The sequence below is a fragment of the Ahaetulla prasina genome, chromosome 2 (assembly GCF_028640845.1).
Source record: "Ahaetulla prasina isolate Xishuangbanna chromosome 2, ASM2864084v1, whole genome shotgun sequence".
NCBI classification, from domain to species: domain Eukaryota; kingdom Metazoa; phylum Chordata; class Lepidosauria; order Squamata; family Colubridae; genus Ahaetulla; species Ahaetulla prasina.
This window is the reverse complement of record NC_080540.1, coordinates 8,108,906-8,134,212: the sequence shown is the minus strand read 5'-3', so window position 1 is coordinate 8,134,212 and position 25,307 is coordinate 8,108,906. Positions and strand designations below refer to the sequence as shown.

Below are 25,307 nucleotides of genomic sequence, written 5' to 3'. Positions count from 1 at the left end.
GCTTTCGGCGGCGACGGCAGGGCGGAGGTGGCCGGTGGCAGCGGCCTGCCTCGGCGCTTCAAGGCGGTGGACGGCCTGTTTAACATCTCTACCATCGGTCCGCCCCCCCTCCTTCTTCCTTAGTCCACCCCTGACTATTTATAGGGGGTGGCGAACTGACTGAATGAGTGGTTTTGTCCTCTACTCCACGAGGATCACTATTGACTGCTTCCCATCAGGACTGACGGACAGACTGGTTGTGGTCATTGTATCATCTGTTACCATCTTGACCGGCCCAGGATGGGCCTCCTGCCGGACTTTCTTGGTGATGCGAACGCCACGGCGGCTGACCTTCTTGCCTGCGAGATGCCCCTCTCTGGGTTTGGCCCTCCATACTATCGAGGGCCCACCTTGAGGACGGGCTTTGGAGCCCCAAGAGGTGGCATGCTAAAATAGGAGGCTTAGGGCTTTTTAATTAGCTGTTTTAAGAGATTTTTAAGGGAGTTTTAATGGGGATTTTAAGGGTTGGGAGGGAGGGATTGACGGCAGGAGAGAACCCGTCGGGAGGGGGTGGGAGGTTTAGGGCGGGTATTGGGAGTAGCCCGCGGGTGGGAGCCAGTCCTTGCGCGTGCTCGTGGCGGTTCTGTAATGGGTCGGAGGTTATGGGGGATTATGCTCCTTTTGGTGAGGTGGTTCCATTTGCACGGTAAGTGGGAGGGGCAGATATGGCGGAAGGGGGACCGTATCGTTCTGGGGGCGCGCCGATGTCTGCAGGCGATCGCGCCTCCCCTCCTTCTCCCGTTCCCAGATGGTCAAGACTCAGAGCCTGGGCCTTCGTCTGATGTTATGCAACGACGGTCCGTGGCCAATAAGGCCCCTAATACATGATCTGATTCAGGGGTGCCGCGGATATTATAGGCGCACGGAGACCTGGTTGGGCACTGAAGGGGCGTGCCCTGGTCGAGATGTGCCCACGGGTTTCCGTGCATTCCATCAGCCGAGGCCCAGGGTAGGTGGGGGTGGCGGTTGTTATTAAAGAGAGTCTAGAGCCGAGGAGACCACCGTACCTCAGATTGCCGGTGTGAATCCCTCTTTGTGAGGTGGGGTCATAGGTGTCAGATGGGCTTGCTGGTCACGTACCTGGCTCCTTGCTGCGTGACAGCCGCCTGCCCAAGCTCCTGGAGGTGCTTGCTGGGGTGGCAGTGGAGACCCCAGACTTTTAGTCATGGGGACTTTAACTTGCCATCTGCCGGCTCGTCATCGACAGTAGCTCGGGAGTTCATGGCTTCCATGACGCCCTGGACCTGACTCAAGTAGTGGATGGCCCCACTCACATCGGGAGGCACACTGGACCTGATTTTTATCTCTGGTCGGTGGTTGAAGGATCTGGACTTGAGAGATATAGTCACGGAACCTTTGTCATGGTCAGATCACTCGCTCCTTCGCCTAGACCTTCTGACCGCCACCCAACACCGCAGGGAGACGGAACCATTACGTTGGTACCGCCCCAGGCGCCTGATGGACCCGGAGAGGTTCCGGACGGAGCTTGGGCCACTTCCTGAGGGTCTGGCTCACGGCACGGCAGAGGAACTAGCCGCAGCCTGGGAACGGGCTGCTGGGGCTTTAGACCGTGTCAGGCCTCTGCGGCCTCTGACCCGCGCAGATCCCAACCGCCCTTGGTTCTCCGAGGAGCTGAGGGGATGAAACGCGGAGAAGACGCCTAGAGAGTTCTTGGAGGTCCAGCCGCTCAGAGGTTGATCGACACTAGTTAGATCCTATACTAGGACCTACCTAGTGGCACTGAGGGAAGCGAGGTGTTGCTACGCCTCCTCCTCATTGCCGGGCAGATAACCGCCCAGCTGCCCTGTTTGGGTGACCCGCCTCCTTCACCAGGGGAGCGGATGACCCGCTGCAGGGACGTGCTGAGGAGTTTAACGGTTATCTATACGATAAAATCGCTCAGCTTCGGGACGGTCTGGACCAAAATTGTGGCGATTCGGACGGGCGCCTGAGGCGGTCTTGGTGATATTGTCTGGGATGAGTTTGACCCTGTGGCTCCGAGGACATGGACAGGTTGCTGGGTAGACTGAATGCCACCACGTGTTTATTGGACCTGCCCCTCCTGGCTGGTGCTGGCCACTCAGGAGGTGACACGAGGCTGGCTCCAGGCGATTACAAGTGCTTCCTTGTTGGAGGAGTCTTTCCGCCGCCTTGAAAGAGGCGGTGGTGAGGCCCTCCTCAAGAAGCCTTCCTGGACCCGGCTATTTTAGGTAATTATCGTCGTCTCCAACCCGCTCATGCAAGGTTGTAGAGAGTATGGTGGCATATCAGTTTCCTCCACCTGGAGGAAACTGTCTATCTAGACCTGCTCCAGTCCGGCTTCCGCCCGGTTACAGCACTGAGACGGCTTTGGTCGCGTTGGTGGATGATCTCTGGAGGGCCAGGATAGGGGTTGTTCCTCTGCCCTGGTCCTATTAGACCTCTCAGCGGCTTTTGATACCATCGACCATGGTATCCTGCTGCGCCGTTGGGGGACTGGGAGTGAGAGGCACCGTTATCGGTGGTTCTCCTCCTATCTCTCCGACCGGTCGCAGACGGTGTTGACGGGGGCAGAGGTCGACTCCGGCGCCTCACTTGTGGGTGCCGCAGGTCGATTCTCTCGCCTTCTGTTCAACATCTATATGAAGCCGCTGGGTGAGATCATCAGTGGCTTCGTGTGAGGTACCAGCTGTACGCTGATGACACCCAGCTGTACTTTTCCACACCGGCCACCCCAATGAAGCTATCAAGTGCTGTCCCGGTGTTTGGAAGCCGACGGGTCTGGATGGGGAGAAACAGGCTCAAGCTCAATCCTCCAAGACGGAGTGGCTGTGGATGCCGGCATCCCGGTACAGTCAGCTGAGTCCACGGCTGACTGTTGGGAGCGAGTCATTGGCCCGATGGAGAGGGTGCGCAACTTGGGCGTTCTCCTGGATGAACGGCTGTCTTTGAAGACCACCTGACGGCCGTCTCCAGGAGAGCTTTCCACCAGGTTCGCCTGGTGCGCCAGTTGCGCCTTTCTAGACCGGGATGCCTTATGCACAGTCACTCACGCCTCGTGACGCCTCGCCTGGATTACTGCAATGCTCTCACATGGGGCTCCCTTGAGGGGCATCCGGAGGCTTCAGTTAGTCCAGAACGCGGCTGCGCTGGTGATAGAGGGAGCCCTCGTGGCTCCCGTGACACCTATCTCGCAGACTGCACTGGCTACCTGTGGCCTTCCGGTGCGCTCAAGGTTCTGGTGAACGCCTTCAAAGCGCCCATGGCATAGGGCCGGGCTATTTACGGACCGCCTACTGCTACTGAATACCTCCCACCGACCCGGCGCCTCACAGAGAGGACTCCTCAGGGTGCCGCCGGCGCTGACAGTGTTGCCTGGCGACGCCCAGGAAGGGCCTTCTCTGTGGGGCTCCGCCCTCTGAACGAACTCCCCGACTCACAACTTCCGGACCTCCGAACCTTCGTCATGAGCTTAAAACGCATTTATTCATCTGCGCAGGACTGGGTTAGTTTTTTAAATTTATGGGTTTTAATTGGGGGTTTTAAATGGGGTTTTAAATTGTATCTAAATTTTTAGGCCGTTATTGAATCAGTTTTTTATATAGTTTTTAATTTGTATTCTATGTATTGTGTTTTTTATTGGCTGTGAACCGCCCTGAGTCCTTCGGGAGAAGGGCGGTATACAAATATAATAAATAAAATAAATAAAAATAAATAAATAAATAAATAAATAAATAAATAAATAAATAAAAATTTGACAAAAAATAAGTTTTTTCCCCGTTTTTTCCAAAGCTGTTTGGAAAAAAACTGTTATTTTCCATTTTTGGTGGGATTTTTTCCAGGCTGTCCCATCTGGAACAACTTGCCTGCAGAAGCTGTGAATGCTCCAACACAGGAAATTTTTAAGTAGATGTTGGATAACCATTTGTCTGAAGTGGTGTAGGATTTCCTGCCTAGGAAAGGGATTGTTCTAGAAGACCGCCAAGGTCCCTTCCAACTCTGTTATTCTATTCTATTTTATCTCCACACACATACAGTTTCTAACCCACTGCAATTGTTAAAATGCATATAACCTGTAATTGTTAAAGTAATCTACCTGTAGCTGAGGTCCCCACGGATGGAAACAGTGAGTAGACAAAAATGTATGGAAAAACCTGGGGTTGAATTCCTTTAACATAAGAGATTGGTCATACTAACATATGACTAGTCACTTTGTGACCATTTGACATTACAACCGACCCCGATCCCTCCTAAATGTGCATCCATAGGAGAGGTTGTACCTTTCCCAACATCAGTAATTGTGAGAGGGATGTAGGAGTCCTAACGGACAACCACTTAAGTACGAACTAGCAGTGTGCTGCAGCTGCAGAAAAAGCCAACCCAGTCCTAGTCTGCATCACCAGCGGGATAGCATCAAAAATCACCTGACGTGTTAGTAATGAATTACTGCTGCACTTGAAATGCTGTGTCCAATTTTGATTGCCATGATACAAAAAAAGATGTTGAGACTCTAGAAATAGTGCAGAAAAGAGCAACAAAGGTACCTAGGGGACTGGAGGCTAAAGCATCGGATGAGCAGTTGCAAGAGTTGGATATGTCTGACACAGGGGACTAAGACTGATGTGATAGCAATCTTGCAGTATTTGAGGGACTGACACATTAAGAGGGGGTCAACCTATACCCCAAAGTGCCTGAGAGCAGTAAAAGAAGTAACAGAGGGAGATTTATCAAAACCAAATCCTTCCTAGAATTGAGACAGCCCCTGTCCGTGAAACCAATCAATCAGTGGAGCAGCTTGCCTCCACAACTTGTGGGTATTCCAGCAATGAGATCTTTAAAGAGGAGACTGGACATTCTGTTTGTCCAGAATAGTATAGAGTCTCCTGCTTAGAGAGATGGTCCTTTCCAACTCCTATTCCATAATTCAGTTTGAACTTCATAAACTTTTAGGACTTTTCCCACGTAGTGAAACTTCACAAGCTAAGTAGTTTCACATTTCACTTGGCTCAGTTGCTGGGAGTCGAAAACGACTTGACAGCATGTAATCAGTGAAAACATCTTGCAGATGCCTTAGGCAGAAACAGGACAAGCCTGTTTTTTGACCTCCTAGGATGAGATGGCAGTCAGGTAGGCAGCATCTGCACTTAGAAAGCCAACAGCACAAGAGCTCCATCTGTTGGAGCTAAAAGGAACTGAAACCATTGAGTACTGTATTGCTAGATAGGATGGGAGGAGAGGAGAAGCGCAGATGAACTTCCTCTTCCGGATCACTCATGGGAGGAAGGTGGTGTGCAGAGTGTTATTTGTGCTCTTCCAAGGATCAAAGCATCAGATGGAAGGTGAGTTAAGGACAGGTTAGAGGAAAGACCAGAAGCAGGTTGGCCTGTTTGGTTTGGATGCTGCCAACTGGTTAACATTAATGATGGTCACACATCCTTACAGATAAAGATTAACAGAATTGGAAGGGACCTTCTAGGTCATCTAGTCCAACTCCTTGCCCAAGCAGGAGACCCTACATCATTTGGCAGTCCAATCTCTTTTTGAAAGTTTCAGTGATGAAGCTCCCACAACTTCTGAAAGCTGTTCCATTGGTTGATTGTTCTCACTGTCAGAAAATGTCTCCGTATTTCTAGGTTGAATCTCTCCTTGGTCAGTTTCCATCCATTATTCCTTGTCTGGCCTTCAGGTGCCTTGGAAAATAGCTTTATCCCCTCCTTTCTATGACAGCCCCTCAAATACTGGAATACTGCTATCATGTCTCCCCTGGTCCTTCTCTTCACTAGACTAGCCATGCCCAGTTCGTGCAACTGTTCATCATATGTTTTAGCTTCCAGTCCCCTAATCATCTTGGTTGCTCTTTGTAACCTTCTATCAGTATCTTCCAGTCATGGGTTTCATCCCACCAAGTTTCTGTAATTCCAACTACCTTCATGTTATTAATAGTTCAAGTTCCCTCTGTTCCCCAAACTTTATGCATTTGTATATAGGCACTTGAGGTCTTTATATTGGTCTGTGGGTATGCTTCCTATGTTGCCTATTTGGTATTTGAGTTTGTCTTCCTTTCCATTCCTCCTTACCTCATTATTTGACTTGCTTTCTAGGGATTTCTGCTTGGAATTAGGTCCTGGAGATCCTAAAGATTGGTCATCCTCCCCCCTCAATTTTAGTTTAACCCCCTCTGATAAGTTGAGCCAGTCATTTTCCAAAAATATTCTTCCCAGTCTCCGTGAGATGCAGCCCATCCCTTGCCAAAAGCCTATCATGAAGGTAGTACAGACCATGATCCAGGAATCCAAAGGTTTTTTGGCGACACCAACCCTTTAGCCAGTTCACTTCTAGAATCCTTTGTTATCTTACCAGGTGTTGACCTTTCGTTGGCAGTACAGATGAGAAAAACTACTTGTGCATCTAACTCCTTAACGTTCTTACCTAGATGCTTGTGATCTCTCAATATTGTATTCAAGTTCTTTTTTGTTTCATTCATCCCTACATGTAGCAGTAGAAAAGGGTAGTAAACTGTGGGCTTTATCTCCACTTTGGTCTCATCTGTCTAAGGGACAGTGTTCCAGAAGTTTTGTGATTTGTTCAGATGTAACTTTGCAAACGCAAGCATTGCTGCCATGTCCTTTTTAGAAATCAAAGGCTTTCTCCTGGCAACCCTACCAAACGAACCATACTTGTTCAGTCTTTTTCTAATTGTACTGTCATGAACTTTAACACTTAACATGCTAAATGCACGGTCACTCATGCTCTCTCACGATGCCCTATGCACGGTCACTCATGCTCTCGTTACATCTCACCTGGACTACTGCAATGCTCTCTACATGGGGCTCCCCTTGAAGAGCACTCGGAGACTCCAGTTAGTCCAGAATGCGGCTGCGCGGGTTATTGAGGGAGCAGTGCGCAGCTCCCATGTAACACCTATCCTGCGCAGACTGCACTGGCTACCTGTGGTCTTCCGGGTGCGCTTCAAGGTTTTGGTGATGACCTTTAAAGCGCTCCATGGCTTAGGACCGGGATATTTACGGGACCGGCTTCTGCCGGCTTCAATCTCCCAGCGACCGGTGCGTTCTCACAGAGAGGGACTCCTTAGGGTGCCGTCAGCCAAACAATGTTGACTGGCGGCCCCCAGAGGGAGGGCCTTCTCTGTGGGGGTTCCTACCCTGTGGAACGAGCTTTCCCCTGGACTTCGGCAATTGTCTGATCTTAGGACCTTTCGCTGCAAACTTAAAACCTATTTGTTTCGTCTCGCTGGACTGGCTTGATTTTTAAAATTTTTTTAATCTGATTAATTGGGGTTTAAAATTTTTTAATAATTTATAGGGGGTAATTGTGTTTTAGTCTTGGCCAATTGAATGAGTTTTTTAAGGGTTGTTTTAATAATGTCTGTTTTTCTGTATTTTAACTGGCTGTTCACCGCCCTGAGTCCTTCGGGAGAAGGGCGGTCTATAAATTAAAATATTATTATTATTATTATTATTATTATTATTATTATTATTATTATTATTATTATTATTATTATTATTATTATTATTATTATTATTATTATTATTATTATTATTATTATTATTATTAAATGAGGCCTGTAGAGCCTGAGATGTAATGCTTGGATTTTTTGTAATTTCTCTGAGCATTGCACTGTCTGAACTTGGGGTGACTTTGCTGGGACTTCCACTCCTGGGAAGATTGGCAATTGTTTTGAATGTTTTCCGTTTGTGAATGTAGAATGTAGAATGATGGTCTTTAAATTGTTTGGAAATAGACTTACAACCCTTCCCAGATTGATGGGCAGCAACAATTGCTTCTCTAAGATCCCCACTGATATCTTTACTCTTTAGTATTTAATTCACATCGCAATGCTGGAGACCAGGAAACTCCTACAACTTCGGCTTTTATAGATATAGTCACATTTGCTGATGATAATTGATCAAGGGCATTTGATCAATAGCACTGGCTGCTGCGTTGCCTCTTCATACCTATGGAAGAAGTAAGAGTGTTTTTACTTTTTCATGTCTCTGTTATGGCTTTGTTTTTGTAAAAAAAAATGATGACATGGGTATAATGTGTCATCTGTTTTTGTTCATCTGACATTATAGTTACCCATTTTTAAGAACTGCTAAGGTCTGGATGATTTTTACTATGTCATGATATGTAAAATTGTTATGGAATTCAAAGGATTGACAAGGAATTCCGGGATCAAACAGAAAAGGTTTAATCATGCGCAGGATCAGCGGTTTTCTGCAAATATAACCCACTGAACAACAAGGTGTTCTGATGTACATATCTTTATACTTGAGACAATACAGGAAACAGGAAAACGAAAAAAACATCTTTCTCTATATGGTTGTACAAGCATATATCAGAGCATGATTGGCTTATTGACAGCCCACTATCTCAGTTGCCCCCCTAAATGTTGCTATAAGGTTATTTCATGTGTCCTTCTGCTAACTAGGGCACAGGTGTCTTACAAAGCGATCTAAGTTCAATTTCCTGTCAAGCTTTCTGTGGTTTCGGCTATGAACTTCCTGTAGTTATAATTGTGGTTAAGCACTTTAACGTTTTTTGACTTGTCTGTATAATATGAATCTTCTAACACCAAGAGTGGAATTTGAACACAATTCATTAGGATTCTAATGAATCCCTTTTCCCATTTTATTCCATGTTATTCCGTGTTATTCCAGCTTACTCCCCCCTTTGGAAGTTTATTTTTATGCAGAAACTTCCATTATCCAAGGTCTTTAGTAGGATAACATTCCACAATTCTTAATAAACAAAGCAAGCATATAATCTTTAGCATAATATACCTAATTCAGTTTTAGAACATATAGCAAAGGAAAGGAAAGGATAAAACTTTTGCATTTATTTATTTATTTTATTTATTTAATCATATTTTTATACCGCCCTATCTCCCGAAGGACTCAGGGCGGTTTACAGTCTGATAAAAACATACATATAAATACAAAATAAAACATCAATTAAGAAACTTATTAAATAAGGCCGAATATTAAAAAATTATGGTAAAAATAATAAAACCCAATTAAAACCAAATTTAAAATTTTAAATTCTAGTCCAGTCCTGCGCAAATAAATAGATGTGTCTTAAGCTCGCGGTGAAAGGTTCGAAGGTCAGGAAGTTGACGAAGTCCTGGGGGAAGCTCGTTCCAGAGGGTGGGAGCCCCCACAGAAAAGGCCCTTCCCCTGGGTGTCGCCAGTCGGCACTGCTTGGCTGACGGCACCCTAAGGAGTCCTTCCCTGTGAGAGCACACGGGTCAGTGGGAGGCAATCGGTGGCAGCAGACAGTCCCGTAGGTAAAAAGCTCTCCTGGAGACGGCCGTCAAATGGTCTTCAAAAGACAGCCGTCCATCCAGGAGAACGCCCAAGTTGCGCACCCTCTCCATTGGGGCCAATGACTCGCCCCCAACAGTCAGCCACGGCTGTAGCTGACTGTACCGGGGTGCCGGCATCCACAGCAACTCTGTCTTGGAGGGATTGAGCTTGAGCCTGTTTCTCCCCATCCAGACCCGTATGGCCTCCAGACACCGGGACAGCACTTCGATAGCTTCGTTGGGGTGGCCTGGTGTGGAAAAGTACAGCTGAGTATCATCAGCATACAGTTGGTACCTCACACCAAAACCACTGATGATCTCACCCAGTGGCTTCATATAGATGTTGAACAGGAGGGGCGAGAGAATCGACCCCTGTGGCACCCCACAAGTGAGGCGCCTCGGGGTCAACCTCTGCCCTCCCGTCAACACCGTCTGCGACCGATCAGAGAGATAGGAGGAGAACCACCGATAAACAGTGCCTCCCACTCCTAATCCCTCCAACCAGTGCAGCAAGATACCATGGTCGATGGTATCAAAAGCCGCTGAGAGGTCTAGTAGGACCAAGGCAGAGAATAACCCCTATCCCTGGCCCTCCAGAGATCATCAACCAACGCGACCAAAGCCAACTCCGTGCTGTATCCGGGCCGAAAGCCGGACTGGAACGGGTCTAGATAGACAGTTTCATCCAGGTACCGGGGTAATTGACATGCCACCACACTCTCTACAACCTTCGCCACAAAGCGAAGGTTGGACACCGGACGATAATTACCTAATACAGCTGGGTCCAGGGAAGGCTTCTTGAGGAGAGGTCTCACCACCGCCTCTTTCAAGGCAGCCGGGAAGAACCCCTCCAACAAAGAAGCATTCGTAATCCCCTGGAGCCAGCCTCATGTCACCTCCTGCGTGGCCAGTACCAACCAGGAGGGGCACGGGTCCAGTAAACATGTCGTGGCATTCAACCTCCCCAATAACCTGTCCATGTCCTCGGGAGCCACAGGGTCAAACTCATCCCAAACAGTCTCAACAAGACAGCTCTCCGACATCTCACCTGGATCCACCCAATTTTGGTCCAGGCCATCCCTAAGCTGAACGATTTTATCGTATAGATAACCACTAAACTCCTCAGCACGTCCCTGTAACGGGTCATCCCGCTCCCCCTGTTGAAGGAGAGAGTGAGTCACCCGAAACAGGGCGGCCGGGCGGTTATCTGCCGACGCAATGAGGGAGGAGACGTAACAACGTCTCGCTTCCCTCAATGCCATTAGGTAGGTCTATTATATGACCTAACTAGTGTCCTATCAGCCTCTGAACGACAGGACCTCCAAGAACTCTCTAGGCGTCTTCTCCGGCGTTTCATCTCCCTCAGAGAACCAAGGAGCTGGTTGAGACCTATGCCGGGTCAGAGGCCGCAAAGGCACGACACGGTCTAAAGCCCCAGCCGCGGCCCGTTCCCAGGCTGCGGCTAGTTCCTCGGCCGTGCCGTGAGCCAGACCCTCAGGAAACGGCCCAAGCTCCGTCCGGAACCTCTCCGGGTCCATCAGGCACCTGGGACGGAACCAACGTATTGGTCCCGTCTCCCTGCGGTATTGAGTGGCGGTCAGAAAGTCCAGGCGAAGGAGAGAGTGATCTGACCATGACAAAGGTTCAGTGACTAAATCCCTCAAGTCCAGATCCTTCAACCACTGTCCGGAGATAAAAATCAGGTCCAGCGTGCTTCCCCCAATGTGAGTAGGGCCATCAACTACTTGAGTCAGGTCCAAGGCCGTCATGGAAGCCATGAACTTCCGAGCTGCTGTCGATGACATGCCAGTCGATGGCAGGTTAAAGTCCCCCATGACCATAAGTCTGGGGGTCTCAACTGCCACTCCAGCAAGCACCTCCAGGAGCTCGGGCAGGGCTGCTGTCACGCAGCAAGGAGCCAGGTATGTGACAAACAAGCCCATCTGACACCTATGACCCCACCTCACAAAGAGGGATTCACAGCCGGCAATCTGAGGTACAGTGGTCTCCCTCGGCTCTAGACTCTCCTTAATAACAACCGCCACCCCCCCATCCCTACCTTGGGCCCTCGGCTGATGGAATGCTCGGAAACCCGGTGGGCACATTTCAACAAGGCACGCCCCTGCACCGGGTCATCCCGCTCCCCCTGCTGAAGGAGAGAGCGAGTCACCCGAAACAGGGCGGCCGGGCGGTTATCTGCCGACGCAATGAGGGAGAAGACGTAACAACGTCTCGCTTCCCTCAATGCCACTAGGTAGGTCCTATTATATGACCTAACTAGTGTCCGATCAGCCTCTGAACGACTGGACCTCCAGGAACTCTCTAGGTGTCTTCTCCGGGGTTTCATCTCCCTCAGCCCCTTGGAGAACCAAGGAGCTGGTTGAGACCTATGCCGGGTCAGAGGCCGCAAAGGCATGACATGGTTTAGAGCCCCAGTCGTGGCCAGTTCCCAAGCTGCGATTAGTTCTTCAGCCGTGCCGTGAGCCAGACCCTCCCATCCAGAACCTCTCCGGGTCCAGCAGGCGCCTGGGACGGAATCAACGTATTGGTCCCGTCTCCCTGCAGTGTTGAGTGGCGGTCAGAAAGTCTAGACAAAGGAGAGAGTGATCTGACCATGACAAAGGTTCAGTCACTAAATCTCTCAAGTCCAGATCCTTCAACCACTGTCCAGAGATAAAAATCAGGTCCAGCGTGCCTCCCCCAATGTGAATAGGGCCATCGACTACTTGAGTCAGGTCCAAGGCCATCATAGAAGCCATGAACTCCCGAGCTGCTGTCGATGACATGCCAGTCGATGGCAGGTTAAAGTCCCCCATGACCATAAGTCTGGGGGTCTCAACTGCCACTCCAGCAAGCACCTCCAGGAGCTCGGGCAGGGCTGCTGTCACGCAGCAAGGAGCCAGGTATGTGACAAACAAGCCCATCTGACACCTATGACCCCACCTCACAAAGAGGGATTCACAGCCGGCAATCTGAGGTACAGTGGTCTCCCTCGGCTCTAGACTCTCCTTAATAACAACCGCCACCCCCCCATCCCTACCTTGGGCCCTCGGCTGATGGAATGCTCGGAAACCCGGTGGGCACATTTCAACAAGGGGCACGCCCCCTTCTGTGCCCAACCAGGTTTCCATAACGCCCATAAGGTCCGCAGAACCCCCCTAGATAAGATCATAAATTAGGGGGGCCTTGTTAGCCATGGACTGTGCATTGCACAACATCAGCCGGAGGCCTAGGCTCTGAGGGTCTTGACCATCCGGGGAACGGGAGAAGTCTGAGGGATCGGGGCGCGCGATTGCCTTCAAACATCGAGCGCGCGCCCCCCAAAAACGATGCGAGCCCTCACTTCCGCCATATCTGCCCCTCCCACTTACCGTACAAATAGTACCACCCTCACCAAAAGGAACGCAATCCTCCTCCATAACCTTCGAACCTGTTAAATGAACCCCGCGAGCACACACAGAAACTGGCCCCCCTCCCGACGGGACCCCCAACACCCGCCCTTACCCTCCCACCCCTTAAAAATTCCCTATCTAAAAAACCCCAAAGACTCTTCCTCAATGCATGCCACCTCTGTGGGTCCCAAGACCCGTCATTGAGGCCGGCCCTCGGTAATGAGGCGGGCCATTCCTGCGAGGCGGGGGCACCTCGCAGGTGCAAGAGTTCATGTACTGAATATCACATAGATAAGATAGAAGTCGGCGAGAGGTGATACTGTCCCAGGATGGGAGAATATTACGTAACAGTTCCTCAAATGGATACCCATTATCTGATGACTCTTCAAATCGGGGCTGGCATATGATGACAGAAATAGTATAAAGATGGAAAAAAGATGGAAAAAATAGGCAGATAGCATTTATGGCAACTAGTCCATAATAAAGTCCTGGTCCAAGGATCTCAATAAGTCCAGGATATACTGCTAATCCGCCCATAGCTCAGTCCTAAAATCCTTAAAAATGAGGTAGGTGGCTCTTCTATCACCGCCATCGGTGTCCACCGTTGTTTCCGGATAAGTCCCCCGGCAGATCGCAAACCGGTCTCAAGACATCTTCCACAGCAGTTCCAAGGGAACAATCATGGCCAAAGAGTCCCAAAAGGCCATGTAAAGTGCAGATGACATTGCACATTGCACTAATGGGAAGAAACAGGCCAAAGTAGGCCAGGACTCCTCCGACGCCTACCACACCGCTGCCCTCCGCCAAGATGCTCCAAGGCCAAAACCTCTCCCAGGCAGGCCACTCGCTCCAAAAAATCCAGGTCCTGTCCAAAAGCCTGACCACTCCACAGGGCCAGGCCTTTTCCAAGGGCCAGGCCAGGCACCTCCGAGGAAGGCCGGCACGCTGTAAAATGCCGCAGGTTCCCAAGGAGCAGAACGTGACACCCTGGTAGAGAGTCTGAGGCAGGGAAGACGATAGGAGAACCGGCAACAACCCTTCACCCCCATCGCCGCTCGAAGCACGGCCGGGGGGAAGGTCGGAACACCGCGGATGTTCCACTGCAGGAAGAAGGACAAGCCGCGGCCTCGTCTTTCATCAGCAAACGATGAGCCGCAGCCTCACCCCGCGCCCAGGAAAATGGCCGCCATCCGCCGCTCGTCCTCGCCCTCCCGGCCTCGTTCTCAGCAGCCGTGAGTCCGAGAAGGTCCACAGACCTCTCCCACGGCTGCCAAGGGGATGATACAGCAGGCCGGAGGGAGCAGGCAGCTCGGCTTGCCACCAGGACGCCGCCATCCACCGCAGATCATCCCGTCGTCGGCTCCGATCTTCTAGCAAGCCGCCATCTTGCACATGCGCAGAGCTTTTCATGTAGAGCCATGGACATGAATATGAATATACCTAATAAAACTCTCTTTTTTCTTCTTGGTCTTGGTAAGACTGCTCTTTCCGGTCTTTCTTAGTGCATAAAGAGGCGGAGGTATGGGAGGTGCTGCCTTAAGACAGAACTCTGTTCTTTTGTTTTCTGCTCTGCACAGGAAGCGCGGCAGCACAGTCTTAAACAGAGTTAGGAGGGACCCTGCAGGTCATCTAGTCCAACCCCGCCCAGGCAGGATACCCTATATTATTCCAAACAGATAATTCTTAAGAATGTCCAATGTTGGAGCATTTACAACATCTTGATAAGTGAAGCAAATCTATAATATGTAGCATAACATAATCAACCCAGGTTGAGAATACTTCAATAAGAAGAAAAGGGGTAAATGATACACATGAATAACCCTCAATTCCCATTTTCTGGGGGCAGTCTCTGCAATCCCAGGGTTCTAGTTGCATATATGTTCCTGTATCAGAATCATCATCTTCATCAAGGGGTTTGGAGCCAGTTTGTAGGCAAACACAAATATGCATTCCCCCCACATAAGAAGAAAACTCCATTTTCCCCAATACATACACCTATGTTCATAGAAAAGGCATGATCTCAGTGGTTCTTTTCATTAGTCCAAACCCCAAAAGTCCCTGCCACTAGCATGCCAGTCAACGGCTGTAATGGGACTTCTAGTGAAGGATTCTTTTGTTTATCTCTGAGAATTGGACCTTCGAAGAGATACCGGGAAGTGGTATTTCCAGGGAGAAAGAGGATACATAAACCTGATTTAACACGAATGGAGAGCCAGATAGGGAGTTGAGGTGGCTGAAATATTTTTGGGCAATTTTCCAAAGACAGATTCCATCCTCCTCATCTCACAAGGGAGACAAATGGTGTCCGTGTGAAGGAGACCTTTTTTTGAAATAAGTGGTGGGCGGAAGGAGACATACCCCTGGTTAATTTTACATCCATAAGGGGTGAGTGAGGCTTATTTCTGATGGACATTGTTCTCCTGTTCTCCTTTCAGGGAGACCCTACTGGAATACCAGCCTCTTGATGTCTCTTCACACACAAGGTGGGTGAGCCTAGAATCTCCACACCAATGGCTATTGGGCCAACAAAGGGAAGGCGGCTCACTCCCAGTCTCCTGAATGCATGATAAAAGTCTCCTTGCAATTTGCCCGCTGCCCCATGGGTTCTCCTTCCAATGTCTTTCTCAAGGAATATTGTGGTTTGGTTCTGGCCCAGAGATCTGGTTCAACTGGAACAGCATGATAGGATGAAGGACCAGCTGACAAACATAGCCAGCATTTTTGACCCAAGGCAGGGTCAGACTGGTTAACGAGGCTATGTCCCAATTCCAAGATCCTCAACAGGTCATCCCCTTTTCTCAGTTGTTGCAAAGGCCCGTTCTCCCTTTTGTCTACTCCTCCCTTCACAGGAATTGTCAGGAGCTTCTCTTTAGGCCTAGGAGTGGGTCTAGGTTGGTATCTACGCCACCTATCAGAAATGACACATCGTTGGCAAGAGCAGACCTGATCCAAGGTGACCTCACTCTGTGACCTGTTTTTGTCCAGCTCCACATCCCCGAATCTTCCTTCAAGGGCATGGGGGATTTCTTGGGCCTTCTCACAACCTTGGGAACTACTGTTCAGGGCACTATTACTCAGTAGGCTCCCTGCCAATAACATCCCAAGCCACAGAAAGGTCATGATTGTCTTCTCTCTACTCTCACAAGACCTTATTCACTTCCTAGACCTTTTGTGTACAAAATCACCACGTCAGGAAAGGGTTTAGACGTATATGTGATTTGTAGGGGAAGATTAGTCTTAGGTAGCCCAAAAAACCAGTTCTTGTTCGTTATACACAATGTCCACAGACCTAGGAATAGGACAGTGGCCCAGAGTCCCCACTCCCAGGTTTCCTCAAACATAAATATCTACAGGAGTGTCGAACTGGTCGCTATCACAGTCAATGGTTGTTGACTTAGTACCAGTTCTTTTGTGTTGGGGGCGACCCCAAAAGAATAACTGTCCTACACAGCAAAACACAAGTAACACAATCAAGTTCACTATAGCCAAAGTTACTGCTACTATAGCTGCATATGTTCGAGCAAATATTTTCTAAAACATATTAAATCTTTTTCACGGTGTGTTCCTCATCCAAATTCTTCGGCCTTGTGCCGGGAATCAGCTTCCGGAGTGATTCGGCAAGGCTTGTTGTCTCAGACTGTGCGTAGAGAATGCATTGCCGGTAGGATTCAGCAAAGTCTATCTTCACATTATACGTTGAGAACCCTTTTCCGGTCAGGTCCAGTATGATGCTTTCTAGTGAATCTCAGTACTAGGGGTCTATCTGTCCTCTGCACTTGATATTGTACTGGGTCAGAGTCTTTTGCCGCCTTCAGTCTGGTCCAATGGATCCAGCTCTTCCCTTCTAGCGTTTTAAGTGCTAATGGAGAGCTCATTATAACAGTGTAGGGTCCTTTCCATCTAGGCATCAGGGGGTCATCTTTCCAATGCTTGACCCATACCCTATCTCCTGGTTTAAAGGTATGTGTTGGAGTCATTTCTGGGGGTGGAACCTGTTCTAGGACATAATTCCTTAATTTGCTCACTTGATAGTTATGCAATTGTAGTTCCTTGACTAGTTTTTGTGTCTCTATACCCCACTTATGCCCCAAGTCGGGATATCCCTGAATAGGGGTGAAAAGTACTGGGGGTCTGCGAGTCCACGTATATTGGGTCTTTACTCTAGTTTTAGGATTAGTCCATTCAAAAGCAAACAGGTTCTTGCTCCCTTCTGCTAATGGAATAGTGAAGAAGGCATCTTTCAGATCTACTACTGAGAACCAGCCTGCAGAGGCAGGCAATGTGCTAAGTAAAACATAGGGATTGGAGACTAAAGCGTGTAGAGTGACCACCTGCCTATTAAGGGGTCTTAGATCTTGGGCTGGCCTCCATTTTCCATTAGGCTTTCTCACAGGCAAAATAGCAGTGTTCCATGGAGATCAGGTCTTACTCAGAATATGGGCATTAAGATATTTTTCTGTTAAGTCCTGGATTGCTTGTAAAGCTTCTGTGGAGTAATATCTTTGTGGGACATTTACTGGGTGATAATTGGGCTTGAGTTGTACCTCTACTGGAATGGCATTTTTGGCAAACCCGGGGGGTTATCTTCAGTTCATAAATTTGGTACTTTGAACTGTTTCCAATCTATCCCACAACTAGTTTCTATTGCCATCATTAATCTCATGTCTCTGTCACTGGATGTTGTACTATTAATTTTTGTCCTTCTTCATTGAATGAAATTGTAGCTTGCAATTTACTCAATAAATCTCATCCCAGGAAAGTTATTGGGCATTCAGGGATATACACAAATTGGTGGGTTACTGAACCTTTTTCTACTTGACATTTGAGTAGGTTTAAAAGTGATTTGATACTGGCATTCCCTGACATGCCTTGTATTTTTATTGACCTCTCCGAGGGGGTTCCAATAATTTTATTTAATACGGATCGACTTGCACCCGTATCTATTAACATTGAGACCATTTGTCCTCCCACTTTCAATTTTATATGGATTCAGGGGGTGGGGCCTCAGAACCCTACCCCTTCAGTCTTCCCAATCTATTTCAGCCAGTCCTATCATTTCTTTATCTTGACTGTCCTGGTGATATGGCCTTTCCTCTTCCTCCACTATATGATGGCTGCCTTGATGGTCTCTGGGTCCTCTCAATCCTCTTCCTCTCATTCCTCTTCCTCTCATTCCAGAACGGGGTCCTATTCCTCTTTTTCCTCTTCTGGGACATTCATTCTTCCAATGGCCTTCCTGTTTACAGTTGGCGCATTGGTTGGGACCGATCTTCATTCCTCCTAAGGCTACTGCCAACATTTCCGTACGGGTCTGGATGGGGAGGAACAGGCTCAAGCTCAATCCCTCCAAGACAGAGTGGCTGTGGATGCCGGCACCCCGGCTGCAGCTGACTGTTGGAGGCGAGTTATTGGCCCCAAAGGAAAGGGTGCGCAACTTGGGTGTTCTCCTGGATGAACGGCTGTCGTTTGAAGATCATTTGACGGCCGTCTCCAGGAGGGCCTTTCACCAGGTTCGCCTGGTTCGCCAGTTGCGCCCCTTCCTTGATCGGGATGCCTTGTGCACAGTCACTCATGCTCTTGTTACCTCTCGCTTGGATTATTGTAATGCTCTCTACATGGGGCTCCCCTTGAGGTGCACTCGGAGGCTTCAGTTAGTCCAGAATGCAGCTGCGCAGGTGATAGAGGGAGCTCCACGTAGCTCCCATGTAACACCACTCCTGCGCAGACTGCACTGGCTGCCTGTGGTCTTTCGGGTGCACTTTAAGGTTCTGGTTACTACCTTTAAAGCGCTCCATGGCTTAGGGCCTGGGTACTTACGGGACCACCTACTGTTTCCTCATGCCTCCCACCGACTCGTACGCTCACACAGAGAGGGACTTCTCAGGGTGCCGTCCGCCAAACAATGTCGGCTGGCGGCCCCCAGGGGAAGGTCCTTCTTTGTGGGGGCTCCTACTCTCTGGAACGAACTTCCCCCTGGTTTACGCCAAATATCTGACCTTTGGACCTTCCGCCGCGAATTGAAAACACAATTATTTATTCGCGCAGGGCTGGCTTAAATTTTGTTGGTTTTTAAATTTATATTATGAATTTTAATGGGTTTTTAGAATTTTAAATGTTTTAAAGTCTTAGGCCAATTGTGTAATAAGTTTTTAAATTCTTGTTTTAATTGTATATTGTATTGTTTGTTTTTATTTTGGCTGTACACCGCCCTGAGTCCTTCGGGAAAAGGGCGGTATAGAAATCTAATAAATAATAATAATAAAATAATAATTTCCACTTTTTTTCTTCTGTACATCCCATTTCTTTTCTTCTTCTCTGTCTCTATTCCTATTTACCTTCTGGGCTATTTCCACTATCTCTGATACATTCTTCCCTAGGGTTCCTTCTATCTTCTATAATTTTGCTCTGATAACTGGAGCACTCTGAGTTATAAACCTTTCAATTAGCAGAGCACGGTTTTGGGGATCTTCAATATTAATTCCTGTATTTATCTTATAGGCATCAATTAATCTGGCTAGGAAGGATGCTGGTGACTCAGTCTTTTCCTGCCATACATGTGTCCCTGCATTGTAATTAACAGGCCTCACGGCCGCTTCTCTTAAGGCTTTTAGACATAACTCACGATACTGACCCAGCTCAGTCATGTGTTGATTATTTCCTGGGTTCCAATGGGGATCTGCTTCTACAGCAGCCATATCACACTGCTGGTGGGCTCCTTGCAGATCATCAGGATATCTCCTTTTAAGGACTTTGTCCTTTGCCAATCTATATTTTTCTCTCCCTTCCAGATTTAACAATGTGGTCAGAAGTTGCTGCATGTCCTGCCAGGTTGGTTTATGGCTTTCTATGATTGTGGACATGAGATCAATTATCTCTTGTGTCTTTTCACTTGACACTGAGTCATCGGAACTAACCGAAGACACAGAGGCTTTTCTGTTCTTGTCTTTGTTCTGTTTCAGATCAACTGCTTTTGGCTGTACAGTGATCAGTTCAGTCTTAATAGCTGGAGGGGCCATTGGTCTTATTTGGCTGGTATGCTTCCACCTGGTCTAGGAATGTAGGGAGGAGGTCTAACAAGGTCCTCCCTATCTTCCTGGCTCAAAATCTTTGGTACTAAGGTCTTCTTTCTCCCTGTCTGTTTAGACTTCACCAAGCAAACTCTTGCAAATTCTGCCTGGCACTTAAGCAGCCATGGGGGTCTTCCACTGATCAATATAGGGATATTGGTCCCAATGTCCATCGCCCGTCACTTTTTGGTGAACTCTCGACATGAGTTCTGGGTCCAAGGACCCGGTCATTGGTCACGTTATGCCAAACGTGGGCCCTGGCCACCTTACGCCAAAGGTGGGCCATTCTGAGGAGTCGCCATCCTCAAGGTGAACGGGGGCCACTGGGTCACCATCATCCCTAGAATAACCAGCTGAGGTGGAACTCCAACCTGGCTTAGGATTTATCCAACATGCATTGCTGAGGTGTCTGTGGGCCACTTCTTTTGCTATTCTTTCCACCCACACAGAATCCTACCTACTTGAAGACTTAGGCACGACGACCCATCTCCTGGAGGATCAGTCCTCCCTTCCCAATCCAAACGTGATTGGGGTAACACTCTCTTACTGAGACTTCTACGTACTTGGAGGCTTAGGCACGACCACCCATCTCCTTGAGGAGGATCAGTCCTCCCTTCCCAATCCAAAAATGATTGGGGTAACACTCTCTTATATATATATATATATATATATATATATATATATATATATATATATATATATATATATATATATACTCGCCTGCAGACTGTCTTCTTGGTCCGCGGACTGGAGAGCCAATTCTGTTTGTCCTCAAGGATCCTTGACTGGAGTGCTTCGCTGGCGGGCGTGTCCTCTATCCCTTCGATGAAGTCTCCCCGTAGGCAAGGGCTATGGAGCTGGCTTGGAGCTTTCAAACGCTGGGACAGGGGATTACCCACCAGGGCAGTCCGTCTGGAAGGTCAACAGCCTCTTCCTGTCAGTCCCTTCATGGTCGCCAGAATTTGTTATGGAATTCAAAGGATTGACAAGGAATTCCGGGATCAAACAGAAAAGGTTTAATCAAATGCAGGATCAGTGGTTTTGTGCAAATATAACCCACTGAACAACGAGGTGTTCTGATGTACATATCTTTATGCTTGAGACAATACAGGAAACAGGAAAACGAAAAAAAATCTTTCTCTATATGGTTGTACAAGCATATATCAGAGCATGATTGGCTTATTGACAGCCCACTATCTCAGTTGCCCCCCTAAATGTTGCTATAAGCTTATTTCATGAGTCCTTCTGCTAACTAGGGCACAGGTTTCTTACAAAGCGATCTAAGTTCAGTTTCCTGTCAAGCTGTGTGTGGTTTCGGCTATGAACTTCCTGTAGTTATAATTGTGGTTAAGCACTTTAACATTTTTTGACTTGTCTGTATAATATGAATCTTCTAACACCAAGAGTGGAATTTGAACACAATTCATTAGGATTCTAATGAATCCCTTTTCCCATTTTATTCCATGTTATTCCATGTTATTCCATCTTAAAATCAAAGAACACAAAGAGGGTGTACTTTCTTTTTCACATAACTGTATTTGAAACTTTTGCACATAAACTTTTGCAGGGCTGAGAATTTGTGACTGACCTAAGTCAACAAGTGAATTTCATGAATGAATGGATATTTGAACTTGGATCTCGGTAGTCAAATGTCACAATTAATGTAAGAGATTATTCTACCATTGTGGAATTGCTTTTTCATTGTAATGTATACTTTTTTCACATCTTCTGCAACCTTTTTACAAACAATAAAAGCTGCATTTTTATTTGAATCTTACAGACAAAGATGATGCTGATAAGATCACAGTGGACAACTGAGAATAACAAGCAACATTGAAAAGCAAAGCAAAAATAAAAATATTCTCCATTTTCTTCAGGAAAAACCACACAATTCACCTAGCAGGTGAAAGATAAAGGAAAGAAAATCAAGAACAGATTTCTAGCTGGAAAATGTAGAGTATGTGGAACTCAGTGATAGGTTATACAAAACGGTCAGGGGAGATTATTTTTCCATTTCAGAAAAAGAGGGAAATATCTGGAAGTCAGTGTGGAGGAAAAGCTGAATTGGATAGTTACATAGGGCAGATAGTAATGCAGGTCTTGCCCTGGAAGAAAGAAAAGGGCTTAAATTAAAGCACCCCTAAACAAGGGATCACACATATTTTTGACCTTCTCAAGAATATCAATGGTGAAAAAGCTGCATAGATGTGCCTATTGTGAGAAAAGCAAACTTCTAATCACAAGAGATTATGCAGGGGAGAATCCACTCTGGAGAAAAGCAAATACAAATTATCTGAATGTGATAAAACAGCTCCTTTTTCGTTAATGGAAAGACCCACAAAGGAGAGATGCCCTACAAGTGCTCCCAATGTGGTAAATCCTTTAGTGAAAATGGCAACTTGCTGATACACCAGAGGACCCACATGGGAGAGAAGCCGTATGATTGTCCTGACTGTGGGAAACATTTCATTGGAAATTCCCACCTTGTGAGACACCTGAGGACTCACACAGGAGAGAAACCCTTTGAATGTCCTGATTGCGGGAAAAGTTTCAGTCACAATTCCAATCTGATAAGACACCAGAGAACACACACAGGAGAGAAACCCTTTGAATGTCCTGACTGTGGGAAAAGATTCAGTCAGAATTCCTGCCTGGTGAATCATCAGAGGACTCACACAGGAGAGAAACCCTTTGAATGTCCTCTTTGTGGGAAAAGTTTCAGTCGGAATTCCCACCTGGTGAATCATCAGAGGACTCACACAGGAGAGAAACCCTTTGAATGTCCTCTTTGTGGGAAAAGTTTCAGTCAGAATTACAAGCTAATGAAACACCAGAGGATTCACACAGGAGAGAAACCCTTTGAATGTCCTGATTGCGGGAAAAGTTTCAGTCAGAATTCCTATCTGATAAGACACCAGAGAACTCACACAGGAGAGAAACCCTTTGAATGTCCTGACTGTGGGAAAAGTTTGAATCAGCCTGGTGAATCATCAGAGGACTCACAGGAGAGAAACCCTTTGAATGTCCTCTGTGGGAAAAGTTTCAGTCAGAATTCTGGTGAACACCAGAGAACTCACAGGAGAGAAACCCTTTGAATGTCCTGATGGGAAAAGTTTCAGTCAATTCTGACTGGTGAACCATCAGAGGACTCACACAGGAGAAAACCCTTTGAATGTCCTGATTGTGGAAAAGTTTCAGGTACAGTCTGAACACCAGAGGACTCACACAGAAGAGAAACCTTTTGAATGTCCTATTTGTGGTAAAAGTTTCAGTCAGAATTCCAATCTGGTGAAACACCAGAGAACTCACACAGGAGAGAAACCCTTTGAATGTTCTGATTGTGGGAAAAGTTTCATTCAGAATTGTAGCCTGGTGGAACATCAGAGAACTCACACAGGGGAGAAACCCTTTGCATGTGTTGAGTGTGGAAAAAGTTTCAGTCACAATTTCAACCTGGTAAGACATCAGAGAACTCACACAGGATAGAAACCCTTGGAACATCCTAATTGTGGGAATATTTTAGCCAGAATTCCCACCTGGTGAGACACCAGAGGACTCAGATAGGAGAGAAACCATATGTGTGCCCAGAGTGTAGGAAAAGTTTCATTAAAAATTTCCACCTCATGAGACACTGGATGCCTCACACAGGAGAGAAATCCTTCAAATATCCTGTCTATGGACGATCTTCAAGTATAAATCTTCTCTTATTTCCTACAAGAAAATCCACATGAAGGAAACATTGATGAGTTTAGAGAAGGGTTGAATTTCATTTCTAATCTCTCATTAGGAATATAGGATAATTGACTATTTTAATTTGGCCTCATTCTTTTTACTCAAACATGTCTCAGGATTAGACTAGGTGAATGAAAATGAAAAGGGCTAACTACCTGTTTCTGTTAACAGCAGTTTTTGGATATTTCATTTTGCAGAAGTAATGGAATTCTCAAAAGGCTTTTGGGTGGTGTTTTTTGTATATGATAAATTTCCAGGTGGACTTTCCATCTTCTACCTTGGTGTCCTCCAGATTTTGAGTCCCAGAATTCGCAGCCATCATATTAGTAGTCTCTAGATACATTGTAATGGGACCTGCCAATTATAGTTGCATGTTGCAATGGTTTTTAGATTGCCTTGCAACCTCCCACCTCCTTCTCTCCCTGATGAAGCTGTTAAAATATTAAAAATATGAATATAAAAATATTCAAGTCATTAAGAAATATTCAAGTCATTACAGAACAGTGACTACCTCAGGGTTGCAGGAATGTCTTGAGATCTACTACACCAACTTTTGGGTCTACAGACCTTTCCTCCCTACAGTGTCCCCACAGGCATTTCCTACTCCCACTGGAACCTCGATCATTAGGGCTTACTCCACCTCACAGGCATCACAACCTCCTTCTTCTCCATATCTTTTGAAGACCACTGAACCTCATGTTGGTGAAGGATAAGACATTTGTCTGCAGGACTGTGCCATAAAAGCAGCGTTATTTTGATTGTGCCTGGGATTCATGTCTAGGCCATGCGGTGGAGTTGTCAGCCAATTTGCCATGTCTGCCTCTGTCAAAATGGCTGCTTCTGGGTCACTATCACGTGACTGAGAAAGTGTTTTGTTTGCTACCTTAACACTTTGTAAACTGTGTTAAGGAATTGAGGTGCACTGAAATGATGAGGTGCACAGATCTCAAAAGGGCAGTATCCTTGGGCTACATGAGAAATAGAGTACTGCTTCTGCCAATTTTGTGCTGCAAAAAGCGACCAGTCCAAATGCATATATACATGTCATCTCTGAAGAATTGAAGACAATTCTGATAATGCTAACGCCCGGATTATAAATTGTTCTATTTTTGATGGTTTGAAAATCTGGTATCATGGGAGTTTGCACACTTTCACAACTTTCCATATATTTTTAACAATTGTTCTATTTTCTTCTGTTGACTTGGAATGTACCTCTGTCTTGTAATTTCTTTATTTGTACCCCAAAGGTTCAATGAACTATTGCAGGAACTGGATATGTCTAGTCAACACAGAGAAGGACTAGGGATGACATTAGCAGTCTTTCAATATGAGCTGACACAGAAAAAGTGGATCTATTGTCCAATGTGCCTGAGAGGAGGACAAAAGTAACAGAGAGACTTATCAAAAGAAATCAAACCTAGAATTAAGGAGAAATTTCCTTCAGTGAGAACTATTGATCAATGGAAATGCCTTGCCTTCAGAAGTTGTGGGTGCTCCATCACTGGAGGATTTTAAGAGAGATTGAACAGCCATTTGTCTGAATGATGTAGGCCACAGGTGTCAATCTTGCAGCTGGGACAGATATATCATGCTGATACCACCCCCACCAGTTTAGTGAAAAACATGATATGTCAAGTTACAAACAGGTTACAAGAAGGCTCCTACCACATTTGTAAAGAGCCATTCCATTTTTTTTGTGGTTACTTTTTCCTTAAAGCCATTTTTGCAGCAGTAAGTTCCAAATTTATGAGCAAGCTGTCAACAGAAATTGAG

The 25,307-nt window shown here is 46.9% G+C and overlaps 1 protein-coding gene and 1 pseudogene across 1 annotated transcript; both read left to right on the top strand.

The window, feature by feature from the left end:
* The window catches only part of LOC131193108 (zinc finger protein 658B-like), a 172,399-nt pseudogene that overhangs the window by 13,925 nt on the left and 133,167 nt on the right, over positions 1-25,307 (top strand).
* LOC131189581 (zinc finger protein 572-like) lies at positions 5,179-23,578 on the top strand. The gene is made up of 5 exons (XM_058165763.1): positions 5,179-5,357; positions 21,370-21,465; positions 21,583-22,784; positions 22,916-22,920; positions 23,001-23,578. The coding sequence occupies exons 3-5, from the start codon at positions 22,151-22,153 to the stop codon at positions 23,286-23,288; spliced, it is 927 nt and encodes a 308-aa protein (XP_058021746.1). The 5' UTR covers positions 5,179-5,357; positions 21,370-21,465; positions 21,583-22,150; the 3' UTR covers positions 23,289-23,578.